Source organism: Watersipora subatra, chromosome 3, assembly GCF_963576615.1.
Source record: "Watersipora subatra chromosome 3, tzWatSuba1.1, whole genome shotgun sequence".
Classification (NCBI taxonomy): Eukaryota; Metazoa; Bryozoa; class Gymnolaemata; order Cheilostomatida; family Watersiporidae; genus Watersipora; species Watersipora subatra.
The window spans coordinates 3,650,970-3,666,119 of record NC_088710.1 but is presented as its reverse complement, the minus strand read 5'-3'; the positions used below and the strand labels follow the sequence as shown (position 1 = coordinate 3,666,119).

The 15,150-nt window shown below is 36.6% G+C and overlaps 2 protein-coding genes across 3 annotated transcripts in view; one reads left to right on the top strand and one right to left on the bottom strand.

The window, feature by feature from the left end:
- Positions 1-1,430, top strand: part of LOC137392233 (protein pigeon-like) — a 128,770-nt gene extending 127,340 nt beyond the window's left edge. For both annotated transcript variants that reach the window (XM_068078894.1, XM_068078893.1), the window contains exon 27: positions 1,286-1,430. In XM_068078894.1, coding sequence (XP_067934995.1) covers positions 1,286-1,389 — 104 coding nt within the window. In that variant the 3' untranslated portion in view covers positions 1,390-1,430. The remainder of the gene's footprint in view (positions 1-1,285) is intronic.
- A 240-nt stretch (positions 1,431-1,670) lies between these two features.
- On the bottom strand, positions 1,671-13,160 carry LOC137392234 (very-long-chain (3R)-3-hydroxyacyl-CoA dehydratase 2-like). Its single transcript, XM_068078895.1, has 6 exons — positions 12,998-13,160; positions 12,361-12,478; positions 10,511-10,740; positions 8,597-8,636; positions 7,672-7,810; positions 1,671-2,430 (listed from the first exon to the last, which is right to left on the bottom strand). Exons 1-6 carry the CDS (start codon positions 13,075-13,077, stop codon positions 2,357-2,359), a joined length of 681 nt encoding a protein of 226 aa, XP_067934996.1. The 5' UTR covers positions 13,078-13,160; the 3' UTR covers positions 1,671-2,356.
- Between the last annotated feature and the right edge of the window lie 1,990 nt (positions 13,161-15,150).

Here is a 15,150-nt window from a genome sequence, read left to right as displayed (position 1 = left end):
TGCAGCAAGTCTACATATGCGCATTATCTGTTGTCAGGTTGTAGCAAGTCTACATATGCGCATTATCTGTTGTCAGGTTGTAGCAAGTCTACATATGCGCATTATCTGTTGTCAGGTTGTAGCAAGTCTACATATGCGCATTATCTGTTGTCAGGTTGTAGCAAGTCTACATATGCGCATTATCTGTTGTCAGGTTGTAGCAAGTCTACATATGCGCATTATCTGTTGTCAGGTTGTAGCAAGTCTACATATGCGCATTATCTGTTGTCAGGTTGTAGCAAGTCTACATACGCGCATTATCTGTTGTCAGGTTGTAGCAAGTCTACATACGCGCATTATCTGTTGTCAGGTTGTAGCAAGTCTACATATGCGCATTATCTGTTGTCAGGTTGTAGCAAGTCTACATATGCGCATTATCTGTTGTCAGGTTGTAGCAAGTCTACATAGGCGCATTATCTGTTGTCAGGTTGTAGCAAGTCTACATACGCGCATTATCTGTTGTCAGGTTGTAGCAAGTCTACATACGCGCATTATCTGTTGTCAGGTTGTAGCAAGTCTACATATGCGCATTATCTGTTGTCAGGTTGTAGCAAGTCTACATATGCGCATTATCTGTTGTCAGGTTGTAGCAAGTCTACATACGCGCATTATCTGTTGTCAGGTTGTAGCAAGTCTACATATGCGCATTATCTGTTGTCAGGTTGTAGCAAGTCTACATACGCGCATTATCTGTTGTCAGGTTGTAGCAAGTCTACATATGCGCATTATCTGTTGTCAGGTTGTAGCAAGTCTACATATGCGCATTATCTGTTGTCAGGTTGTAGCAAGTCTACATACGCGCATTATCTGTTGTCAGGTTGTAGCAAGTCTACATACGCGCATTATCTGTTGTCAGGTTGTAGCAAGTCTACATACGCGCATTATCTGTTGTCAGGTTGTAGCAAGTCTACATACGCGCATTATCTGTTGTCAGGTTGTAGCAAGTCTACATACGCGCATTATCTGTTGTCAGGTTGTAGCAAGTCTACATACGCGCATTATCTGTTGTCAGGTTGTAGCAAGTCTACATATGCGCATTATCTGTTGTCAGGTTGTAGCAAGTCTACATATGCGCATTATCTGTTGTCAGGTTGTAGCAAGTCTACATACGCGCATTATCTGTTGTCAGGTTGTAGCAAGTCTACATACGCGCATTATCTGTTGTCAGGTTGTAGCAAGTCTACATATGCGCATTATCTGTTGTCAGGTTGTAGCAAGTCTACATATGCGCATTATCTGTTGTCAGGTTGGATTCCTGGGACAAACGGAGTGACTCTGTCCATGCTAGAGAGAGCTGTCTTTTACCACACAACTGAAGAAGATGTTTCACAAATATATTTGGGGAGCTAAGGTTAGATACGTAACGATAAAGCGAGGAGACAACTACTAGACAAAATAACTTGTAACCAAATTTTTGTAGCTTATAAAAAAATGAGAAAACCGTTACAATCCTATTCAATCCAATTCTATAAAATTTTCAAGCTTTTGTTGATACAAGTCAATGTACAGTTTTTGATTTGCACTTGCAAGATTCGTTCTTGAAAAGCCTATTTGTTTTTTAATACTGATGAAAGATTAATTGCACAATACTATAATAAAACCTATTTAATAATTTTCCAAAATTATTAACTCACATTTCTAACAATGTAATAAGTTGATACAGTATGTGCTCAACTTTCAATGTTATTCAGTGAATCGGGTCCGGTGTCCATCATGCACTAGGTTTACGGTTAGAGTCTGATAGTTTTTACGTCCTATCATCACATACTGTAATCTTATATAACTTATCACAAATCGATATAAATTTATTGATGACACTTAGTATAAATCAACAAAGACCTCTACATTGGTTAAGATTGTAGTTACAATTGCCACTCTGTGTCATGGTATGCATGACTCCTAGATCTAAATAAAAAACTCGTTTGGTCATAACATTCTTCAATACCCAACAAACAGGATAAAAGAACTCCACCATAAAGTAATGACTCAGTTGTAAATGATTCCATGCGATGCATTAGTCAGGGGTGGCACCTGTGCCACTTTGTCAAGACTAGCAGGTTTACCTATTATACCACACTTAAACATGCATTATTGAGAGAATTTTCTCTCAGCTAGGGCAAGTACCTGTTGAGGCTTGTCTAATAAAAAGAGATCAACCAACTTACTATCCTATGAGGCAGTTTCCTCAGCAATAATTTACCATGTGAACAAAATTGTTTAAAAAAAATTTATAGCAATTATGAGAATCGAGAATTGCAGCAGTTGTTCATGATCGCTAAGCTGAGTGAGGTGATGCATTGTTGACCTTGACACCCGTTTATTCGCCCTTTTGCTTGCCTCCAATAATCTTCCGTCTCTGAGCAAACATGTGGAAATAGAGCTGGGGGAAAACTACAACATAGTCACAGTATTACAATGGCATGATATTGTGTGATAATATAATAATATGACTGCATGATGAACAGGCTGTGTGAACGATTTTGCGGCTCCCCATTAGTATTTGAATAGCAAGCACTCTCATATCAAACCTCCACTATTCAAACCTGGATAGTCATATTCACTGCTGGGACTGCAACGTGTATCTGATTCAGCTATGGTCATGTATGTGGAAGATTCAGATCATAGAAAAAGTCCGTGCTTGTTGACACATTTTCAAGTCATTCTACTGGGTGTAGCGCAATGTGTCACTTGCGCATTGACTAACTTGCTGATATGAGTCTAAGAAATGGCATGCATGAGAAATACTCGAGCACTTACTAACACTAACAAGCTTTTTCCCCTACAGTTTTTTGCAAACTGTTGCGTCAATAATCTCTGGTCGCGCCTCAATTGTATGTCGACTATCGCTAGAGCATGGAAATAAACAACATATATGGACAAACCATCACACGACCGTTTATTCAACATAACATCGTTTCATAAAAATAGTTTTGTATGAAACCGACGAGTGCTTTTATTAAAATTTGTATTAAAGATGGAAGTAAATAATTGCTATTATGATTAAAGCTGGTTAATCTATTACTCGAAGTCGTTTAGCTGCATCGACAGAAGTCGTTTAGCTGCATCGACAGAAGTAGTTTAGCTGCATCGACAGAAGTAGTTTTTCTAATCCTTGAATTAGTTTGCCATCGGCTCCCATTCCTGATTTAGGTAGACATCAGTTCCAACCTTGGCATGCCTTGTTACTAGTGAGAAACTATACAAGACGCCAGCATACAGAAAATTTGGATCACTGTGTATCATCCACTTAATTAACAATAAATAAGTTCTAGTCATAGCCTACACAGATGTTTATAAACTATGGATAATTATTATGGCGTTACTTTGAGATACACTAGAATGGATTTATCAATTTTTTACATCGCCATAGCACACCAGTGGGTTTTCCAAATGTCAGGTTACTTTGTCATCTGAACCGACTGCATATGGTACTTGATAGATTCAACGCTTGAAGAAGCAAATTTACAATGTACAATTATGCAATGATTGTATTAATAGATCTAGAGCTGATACTACACAGATGTTGTAGAGAACCCAATGTTTGTTATGAGATGCCACACTGACGCTTCAGTGGCTGTACAAGTCAACCATGCCCGTTGCTATCGTAATGTGATGTTTTGTAAACCCTAATATTTATAATAGTACCGTGCAAGGTGTACATGTATGTTGACCAAGAAAGTGGCCAAGAAATGTTGGTCAGACTCTGAACCTCATGTTTAGTTGCATAACAAATAGTCGCTGTAGTAGTACTTTTATCACTTCTGCTAAATGAACAAAAAGCGAGGTGAGCACAGAGCTCATAGAACTATCAAATGCGACAGTAATAATGCAAAAAGGTTTCATAGACTAATGGCCATGTCATGCCAATGACAGCGATGTAGAAGACAGCGACGCCGACGAGAGCGAAGACAGCGAGGTCCAAACCGCGCCAAAAACTGCCGACTAAAGACCACCGACAACAACAGCGCCAAACATCAACCCTTGTAGCAACAGCCTGAAGAATATCATTAAAATGAAATAAAGTGTTGCTGTGACATACAGGAAAATCATGTGAGTTAGGAATTATTTTTCATTAAATAGTTATGAAACACTAAATGAGGCAATTTTTCAATCAAATAACTGCAGTTTCCATAAAAAATAGTTGAATGATTCACAGAACCGATGCAAAACTAAAAGCTACTGACAGTCACTGTAGGTGTCGTAGTATTCAAGTTGCACACGTGTAATATCTAGAATCAGGTGAGTGATATAAGTCTAACTAACATTCGATGACAAACAGTTTTTAAAATAAATGGCTGCTAATGTACAAGTATGATATATGCAGGTGGAATGCTAAGTTTTTACAGTAAATCTTCATGTTAACATTTTATAGAGTAAATACAAAATGATACGATTATCAGGGCACATGACTGGATCTACGCCAGTCAGCAGTTACTATGCTGTCACCTGTGTACTAATAATAGGCAACCTCCAGAGCTTTTACGCATTACCTTGTTGAATACTAGGATTTTGTAGCAAAGAATGGCAGAAAACAAGCAATGCAATACTAAATCAACTGATTTTTTGCATCAAAGTGATAAAAGACCTATTGTTCTTAGTCATATGGTTTCACATCACTGATTGCAGGCTCACCACAAATCCACTGCTTACGTAAGAGGAAACAGTTAGAGTATGACTAACTTCCTATAGCCACGTTAGAGTTCTGCCAGATACAGAAACACTCCAGCCTTTACATCCGCATAAAATCAGCCTACAACATGCCTCCCATTCTATCTAATAACTCTGTTGGCTCGAGTGATTTAATCTCATAAACCTGTTCAAATCTTTTACGAGCTGTCGCACTCTGACAAACTAATCACCCAAATATTTTAATCCCTTGTAGGACAAGAAACACAAAAGTTAGCTAGTAGCCTTAAACAGGTGTATGCAAGACCAAACAGTCGCCAGGAATAGTTAAATATATCCATAAAATTACCTGTTCTAGTAGGAAGGGCTTTGGGTGTAACTAATATCTTGTTTCTTTATTTAATGAACACCCGCATTGCGCTTTAATTTAATGCTTGATTCTAATTATAATATCAAATCATCAAAGTAGACAGAAACCAATATGTGGCTTCTGTCTATTCTGTGGCTTCTGTTTACGTTATAGTTATGAGGTGATACGACCCACCTCAGAAATATAACGTAAACAGAACCCAGGCCGGTATAACTCTTCACCTATATTATACCCACCTGGGATATATGCCAGTATGTGGAGAGTTATACCCACCTACCCACCTGGGATATATAGCATTATGGGCAGAGTTATACCCACCTCATATATATGGTAATACTTGCATTTTTTATAAGTTCCTGTGTAACTACTTTTTGTACTGAAAATTTACTTTTAATCAACATATTCAAGTACATGTACATATATACAGCATCAACATTTACCATTCTAACTTTTAAATGAAGGTTTTTGTTTGTGTACTATGCTATTTATGTTTACTGTGTTTGTTTCTGTGTAACTCATACCAGCTGCAGTGACTTCTACAGTTCTATACTGATTGCAGTAGTCTTGTTAACTATACAGTACCAGTTTACGCATTTTTCTTCACTTATGGGCATGCATTTTTCTTCTGGTATGGCTTTACGTTAACGCTAGCTGCAGTTTAAAGTGAATCCATGAAAGATTGGCATGTATTCTAAATGTGTCAAACTTATTTCATGGTATAGCCAGCTGAACAGTGTAGTGTATTGGATAAATAGATGTCCACAGAACTGTGAGTGCAAATCCAGTTGATAGCGGATATCTCATTCTTAAAACTTTATCGCTATAGCTGGACAGACAGAAGTGCGGATGGATGGACAAACATTGAGATTCATACATTTAGATGTGGAGTTATACCCACCTGGAATATATAGCAATACTAGCTGTGCTACCTGGTGTTGCCTGGGTATTAAAAATCAGCTCATAAACAATGAGAGTTACTCACCACTTACTATTAGCCTGGCACATTGCCAATGAATAATTTGAGTAAGCTTACTAATTAGAGCTACTCCTCTTCGTGATGTTACACCATGACTTTGCAGCGTGACCGAAAGCAGTAGCCTATTTGTTCCCATCATAGACCTATTAACTAATAGGCTACCTATTAAGTATAGCTAATAGGTCTATGACTTCGATTTAGAGTCATATATCGCCTAGCAAATCTATCAAGCTCGTGTGGCTTAGTTAGTAAGCCAGCGGGACTGTCAAACGAAAGGTTCGGAAATAAAATCTTCTGCTTTTACGGATTTGTTATTCCAAGATTTTAATAGCTATAGCTGGACATATACAACGACGGACAACCAACTTTGAGACTTATAGATGGGGAGAGTTATACCCACCTGGGATATATAGCAATATGGAGAGAGTTATACCCACCTCAGATATATGCCAATATATGGTGTATTATACCCACCTGAGATATATGTAAATATGTGGTGTGTTATACCCACCTGAGATATATGTAAATATGTGGTGTGTGACACCCACCTGAGATATATGTAAATATGTGGAGTGTGACACCCACCTGAGATTAGAGTTGCCCCGATTTCAATATCGGAATCGGTATCGGTGCCGATATGGGTATTAAGTATCTGAATCGGTATCGGCCGATCTTTTCTTAAAAAATCGGACATTTCAGATACTTTTTACATATCAACTATTTAGCAGAAACCTGTATTTCAGCCTGCTATTTTAATAACAAATCATCAGCTGCAAGTTCCTTGCTTTTATCTAATGATTTCCGAGCCTTTCTAACAATATATTTCATGTCTATAGCCTAATAAACATCCACACAGCTGCATAATATTTTGGCTTTAGTCAAGACGTAATCACCAAGTGCGGTATTTCCCAATTACAGCGATATGATTTGTTGCAGCCAATCACAAACAAGAGAACCATAACGAGCAACAAGAATGCGGTGTAATGTTTCTATTTACTAGCATTGCGAAAGTAATTTGAGCAGTTGATGCATAAAGTTATCTATCTCTCTCTTGATCCTGACGATATGATGTATCGTTTGTATTGCATAAAATAACCTCAGTGGCTTATCGGTGTTTAGCCTGCCCTCCATCATCTGTAGCGTGCAAGTCCTTCAGTACGACTGGCTACATCGATAGTGATAGAAGATAAAGACGTCTCACTGAGATAATTGAATCACTAACGGTAATTAAAAGACGCATTTATTTGCTTTAGACTTGTACAGACGCAGCCGTTCGTTCAGCAGTAGAAAAGAGACTTCATTATCACAGAGAAAATTGTACCACTAACTGTAATTACCATTAATAATAACATATTTCAAGAAACATGGACTGTTTTGTTATTAGATGCACGGTATGTCAGTATGTGAATATATATACATGTATATCTTTTTTCATAAATACAAACAAATAAATACATTTATATTTTCTTGGCATTATATTTATACTTACATAACAAATGAACAACTATCTATGCAACACAAAAGAATCTGAATCGGTATCTGAACCGGATTATTTTTCATTAAGAATCGGTATATCGAATCGGTATCTGAATCGGCTGGTGAAATTAGAATCGGGGCATCTCTACCTGAGATATATGTAAATATGTGGAGTTATACCCACCTGGAATATATGCCAACATGATTAGAACCAGGGCATACTGGTAGTCAAAGGAGAAATTATACTTGTTTGGTAGCCTTAGAGCGTATAGACCAGTCCTCCCAATTACAGGCAACGCTCTGTACATACACAGCAGCTCCCCCTGAAGTGGGTTCAAAATAGACTGAGTTTATAAAATCTGGATAAACCCAGGATCACAAGCTCTTTGTAAACCACTTGTGACTCACGCTTTACAAAGTTGCAGCCCGGTACTACACATAATATCAGCATTTCTCTCCTAAAAAATTACCAATATCTATGAGAGTTTATAAAATGCTCTAAACACACGGGATCAACTACATGTATGTAGAGACTGACAACACCTCGGCAAACAATATCAATGTGCGTGTCATTCATCAGGTTTGTTTAGAGACAATTTAGGTCCACCATAGTTATTACAACCCTTTGATCTTGGCTCTTATATCGTCAACATAATAGTAGCATGTAAAAAACTGTCTGTCAAACTTTTGATCATACTTCATCGAACCATATCAGAAAAAATTCATCAACAAATTTGGTTGCCAAAGAAATTTCTATGGCTAGCCTTAGAATGTATGGTATTAACAGGCATCTCAATAGCTAGCCTTAGAATGTATGATACTAACAGGCATCTCTACAGCTAGCCTTAGAATGTATGGTACTAACAGGCGTCTCTATGGTTAGCCTTAGAATGTATGATACTAACAGGCGTCTGTCTCTATGGCTAGCCTTAGAATGTATGGTACTAACAGGCATCTCTATAGCTAGCCTTAGAATGTATGATACTAACAGGAATCATCTCAAACACCAACAAGACCAAAGATTAAAAGCTTGTTCAAGCTTCATATTTCAAACTCATTCATACGGAGGCTGACAAAGTCAAGGTCAAAAGATAGGATTTAAGACTTACAGCCACTCCTATTGGATAGAGTACGATGAAGAGTGTGTACCTGAAAATGTAAACCAAAAGAACATCAGTGATGCGTAAATTCTCCAATTTCACTCAGCTAGAAAGCTATGTGAACTGCTGCTATCATACAACTGCAAATATATGCTTAAAAACCTGGTTTTTATACGACAAAATAATAGGCTTACTACGGTAGCCGAAGGTAGTTAAACGCAAATCGACGATTTCTTAAAAAATATAATACCGGTTTATTCGCAAATATGTTGACAAAGAACACATGAGAACATAATTAAAATCAATATAAGTTGTCTTCTCTATCACAAGGTAGCACAAATCCAAGCTATCATATATTTTACGTACTTTTGTAAATTTGGCTGTTATCTGAACATATAAGCCAATGGAGTGCAGAACCGACTAATTTATTATTACTAAGCCAATTAAGAAATGCTCCATAAATTATATTATTCATGCTAAAAAGCAGTAAATATACATACATGGCATTCTTAAAATTAAACAAAACTGTCCAAAGCAAATCGCCAGAATCTTAAAAACTCACATATTGAGAAGGCATTGAACACTGATACCAGCCACACCAAGACCTTTTAACAATTAGTTTCAGAACTACTGCATGTTAATGAAACAGTATTTGAGAGTTATCTGCTCCTAGCAGCTTCACAAGACGACCTTCTCTTACTGGTAGAGTAGAGCAGCTTTAGTGAATTGATAAGTAACAACCAATAACAACTCTGGTAACAATCAAAGGACTGGAAAAATCACTTCTTGCTTTAAAATAGTTTAAAGAGATTTAAAAAAATTTATATTTTGACATCTAATCCGCAAATATTTCAAATCACATTTACAACCTGAACCACAAAAACAAAAAAGAATAGACAACTCCATTTTTTATTGCTTGTTCAGTGAATATTTGTGGCATATAACTAGAAATGTCAAACCTCGCCCAAGGGTTGGCTTTAATAATGCTACAAGGGCTTACTAATTGTGTGTCTGCAAAGGGCAATCAATGTTCTGTGAAAATTTACCAATAAAAACTAATAACTACTCTATAGATTTTGAAGGCGTTAATAAATAACTATTAACTTGAAAGCTTTGCGGCACTTGAACCTTTTGAAATGAAAAAAAAATCTTAATATGATGACTGTACACTAACTGATATTATTGATTTGTATTGACAATGTTTACAATAACTGGTATTATTGATTTGTATCGACAATGTTTCCATTTTCGTATCACTTTCACTTGGTTTAGCGTTCACGATTATGATAAATTTACTTCAAGGGGAGCGCAAACCTCTAATATTAATTTAAATCAATTTTTTGAACTTTATTTCCAGATCAAGGTTTATGCCGCAAAAATATTGTATGTGCCTAGTACGAGTAAGCAAAATATAATAGATACCTCTATATGTCGTTTTCTCTCCGAGGTGCGATAAAAAAGAAAACGATATTTTTAAGGCCAACTATTGGATGCTCGTTATTCAAATCGAATTTGAGAACTGTTATTGACTTGACGATTTACATTATACAGAATTTGTTAAGAAAATTACGAAACGAGTTACGAAACAAAAACTTTAAATGAATTATTTACGTTAAGTGAAATTTACGGTTTAATTTATGGTTTAATTTATGGTTTACGGTTTCATTTATTTTAATTAATTAAAAGTGAAATTTATAGGTTTCATTATAGGAGGTTTACATTATAGAGGCATCTACTGTGCAGGCAAATGTACAGTAGAAATGACTCAATGAGACAAGAAATATGTTCCAATATACGTACAAATCGTACAGTACAGTTAAGCTCACAGCCAAAGATACATAAAAAATCAGAGCAAACACTGTGCTGTGTGTCATTTATAGCTGGTCATCAGATGAGAAATCAGAGTAAAGAAGACCTGCCTACCGGCACCATACAATAGGGTAGACCTCCAATTTGGCGAGGTTGAGTACATAGTAAGAGTAGCGTATTATCTCTGTAACAGTCCAGGCAATGAGTAGAAGAGAAAAACCGAGAGACTGCTGAGAATCCTTGATGGGATGTAGGACTCCCCAGACCACCATGATCCTAGAGGCTACCTGAAAGGCTGTGATAAACACGCTTGACCTGACCATGCCGAGTGCGCAGTGCACTACCTACAGGAACAAGATATGCTTGTGTGTTTCATTCGAGAAACTTATTTTACCAAAAGCAATGCATGAAGGCTAACAGGCAGATTTGAGACTAACTGTCAGATTTGAGACTAACAGGCCGATTTGAGACTAAATGGTAACCCTAGAAGGTTTTTCAAACAACTTTGAAATCAGCTTAAATATGTGCAACCTTAACTTCGAACTTTAAAGGTTGACTTGCAACAAAATTCACATTACAGTTATTTGGTATCAAAAGATTCACCATGTCTTACTCTGTTGTGTTGTAGGTGCCAAATACGTGGAAATGTGATTACAAGCTCTTAAAAGCTCAAAAACGAAAAGCTGCCGTAGATTGGAATCTGTTTATTTCTCTGAAATAGTGATTACAGTTTGGTTATCACCTTGTCACGTGATGTTCTCACTAAAATTGAAAGGCCAATAAAAAGCTCAATATAAAACTTATCGTAGCACTAGTTTATGACAAACACTTCGGGTTTTACCGAAGACCCCGTATCAAATATAGATGCTCGCTACTTTACAGTTTTGTTTCGGCATTATTCAATCGTCAAATCGTAATCTGATCACGTGACCCAACACTTCGCAAATAATTTTCGCAGCACTTTTCGATTATCACAGGTGACCAACAGGCTCGTCATGATTATCAGACAATCATATGTACTCCTTCGAGCTAAGGTTAAAAAGTTTAACAATTTTTTACGGTAAGTTATAAGATATCAGTGCTAAATGTGACAGCATTACAATGACGATAAAACAGACGGGTAAGAACAATAGACATGGTTTAATTGAATGCGTGAAGTATATTTGTGAAAATATTTTGACGAATGAGGTTGCATGAAAGTGTAAACAGAAACCATCTACCACAGCTACGTCCCATTTGAGCCGTTTTGAAAAGCGAATCCAAACTACGACGGTCTCATGTGGCTGCGATTAACTGTTCGTTTTTTAGCTTTTAAGAGCTTGTAATCACATTCTCATATATTGTGCACTTAAAACACAACAGAGTAGGACATGGTGAATCTTATGATACCAAATAACTGTAATGTGAATTTTGTTGCAAGTCAACCTTTAAGCATATGAAAAAAATAGTGTCAAAAACGTAAATTGTTTTGAACAGTGAACATGACATGTCAGTATATTGTGTGCTGTTTGTAAGATCATTGGGTCAAAGAAGTGAGTATATGTACTTGTAGTATGTAATATAGAGTATACCTACAATACACCTGATATGTATGTATAATACACGTAATATATAATTATATATATGTAATATATTCATAATCTATATATATATAATATGTGTGTAATATACATGTAACATACACGTAATAGGCACAGAGCATATGTGTAATAAATAAACCTAGACTAAATTAGCTTAATTTCAGTCTGATCAACAAGGTGCAAATCCTTTGTATTTTTGGAAACATTAAACTTGTAAGCCGATATCTTATAAAAATAGCTTCATAAGCTGTTTGAAGCCCTGGCATAGAACTGTGACATACATTGAACGACACATCAAAGGCTCACTAAAATAGAGGCCATTTACATGTACGTGACGACAGATCTGAAACAAGTTTAGCCAACAAAATCTGAGGGCAAGTTTACCTCCAACACAGCAGCAGTCTGAAAAATATTAAGCAGTCCCTTTGAAAGCTCATAAAGAGGTGCTTGCGGACCTGCACCAACAAAACTCTGTGCCATCGTCAGACCAATCAATGACCATCTGCAGAAATAATTTAATCGTTTGTACTATTTGTTCTAGGATTGAGATTCTCCGAAATGCACACTGCAATAATTAAGCATTTGACTATTTGTACATAAACGTTACAATATTATGTTACTAAGATATCATAATCAGGTTTGAAATTACTTTTCTGGGCTGATATTGAAATTCAAACCAAACTTAAGTTACACTTGAGCATCTATTTTTTTCAATAACACAAAAATATAATATGTTGAATGAATAGCCAGCTTGCAATTGAAGAAATAGAAATATGCTAAACTAACGTACACACCAGCTCTTTGGGATCGATCTACGTAGACCAAGAAAATGTTTATGTACTTGATTATTAATTGTTGGCTGATAAAGTAGTCGATCGTAAAAAATGGATTATGCAGTTTTGAGATTAACCAATTAGTTCGCCCAACAGAGGACTTGAAATTACCGTTTAAAAATCGTCTATTCCACGGGAGTTAATGAAAGCTTTACTACGATGTCTATCTGAATGCCAGTAATAATTACCCGATAGTTTGCAGAGTGTTATATGCAATGAGATATGCCGACACAGCAGCATGTGAAGTAGACTGTTGTTTTGATGCCATTCTTGATTGATCGGACCTCGCAGCGTTACAAAACCTATATTCAGGCTGATAATCGCTAGCTCGAAAGTCCGATCGGTTCAACCCTTAGCCCAATACCTTAGTCACACTTAGGTCTACAGCTAGTCAAATTGATTTATTTGGGTATGCCTGCATTAATGTAATTTTGGACTAAATTGTTTTATTCTGGCATGTCAAGGTCGTAGATTCCTTTTTGCAGATTACAAAACCGGTACGGTTCGAAGCGGTTTGGTAATCTATCGGATGCTGTTGGTCAACCACGCATTTCTTTGACAAAAACGCCTAACAATTAGTACTACACTGTACTGAAATAATGCAGCGACAGTACGGGGTGGGAGGACAAGTTGACTCACACGTCTTCGCAACCTCACACGTCTTCGCAACCTCCTCCGTCATTTTAATGCTTTGCCTTACGAATCGCTAAAGTCAGTAGATCTAGCTACATTAAATAGTAAATACCAACAGTATTATATATATGACCAGGCTTTTATGAAAACTATATAGTTGATTTATTGGGATTAAATCGATTCATAATAAAAACAACATAGTTTCATTGGTGAGAATTCAAAATACAGTAATTCTTAGATAGTTAATCCGCCAAGGAGAGTTGTCCTCTCACAATTCTTCAGTAATGATCAAGTATCAATGCTATGAAAATGGTTAGTGGAAGCAATGAAATACAGCCCCCCATACAGATATGGGGGCTGTATATCATTGGTGGAAGAAGCTTTTTATTTACGGTTTTGTTAATTAGTATAAAAAATTTTCATGAAAAATAAAATGAAATTGCTCATTGTTCAATGGATAACAGTTAACCTTTAGACTGGGACTTCAGTTTTTTCCAAGACAAATTTTGACCTAAACTTAGTGGCAGTGTTTGCCACCAAAAATTGAACTGTTGCTAAAAGTCAAAGGGAGCCAGTAAATCAATGTTTTATCAGAACTGCGGATAAACCTAAATTATTTTAAATCTTAGTCTTGTTTAATTTTTTGCTTGACAGTTTAACATTGTTTCAATGATAAGCTCATGTGAAATCTTTTAATACGTAGAGGCAACGAGGGATGATAGTGCGAGAAACCTAGGCACATATTGATGAGAACTTGTTGTTTGGTTCTGCGGTCATGTCTCGGGTTTGCTTGCTGTCTCTGTGCTCAATTGGTTCTCCGGTGCCCATCGCAGTTTTGTCTGCGATGCTGGAGCTGTTGCGGGTCACAGCGGATGGTACTTAACACTATTTACATGTTGTTTAAATTATCTTGCCTGCAAATAGAGGCTTTTTATTGGGAATATACTGTAATTTTAGAATATTTTCTCTAATGAAGCAGAACAACTAACTAACATCCAGGCAATGTTAAATTATAAAGCTCCCGATTCTGGAGACAACTATCTTACACTGTATAACAACAATGCTGTTTAGCCAAGTTTAAATAGCTCTACATGTATTTTCATAAAAAATTCATTATAATGACACTATTTGAATGGGTTTTAACAACCGACACAAAAAGCAATATGCTTTGTACACATTGCCTTTGTTGGGAATGGCCTTCATAGTTGATGGTTTGTTTGCCGAGAATGTAATGACAGAGATGGTTGTGGGATAAAAAGTGTATGGGCTTTCTCTTTTTACAACAACTCATGCCTTACTGACTTTTTACCTCTGGCTGAACTGACTGGCTCAAGGCATCTTGTCAAAATGAGTTGATCCTCTGTGAGCTATACGCTGCAGGCTTCTATGATTGTTTTCGGGCGGTGAAATGTTTACTGTCAAAAACCCTTGGCTTGGAGTCTGATGTTGGAATTCCCTTAACGATGCTCAAAATTAGTTCAAGTGCAGCAACTTATTTATTGAAATGGCCATAACACAAACACTAATACCATTAGCATAATGAAAATAATTGTCCAGTACTCCTCAGCCTACAGCGCTACCAGCTATAAAACTCGTGTTTGTAACAAAACTGTTTCCTGTGGTTTTTTAACCTATTTTCCTATCTATGTTCATGAGTAAAGAGATCTCAGGTCTTTGATTTAGACAATTATATAAATCATCTGTAATT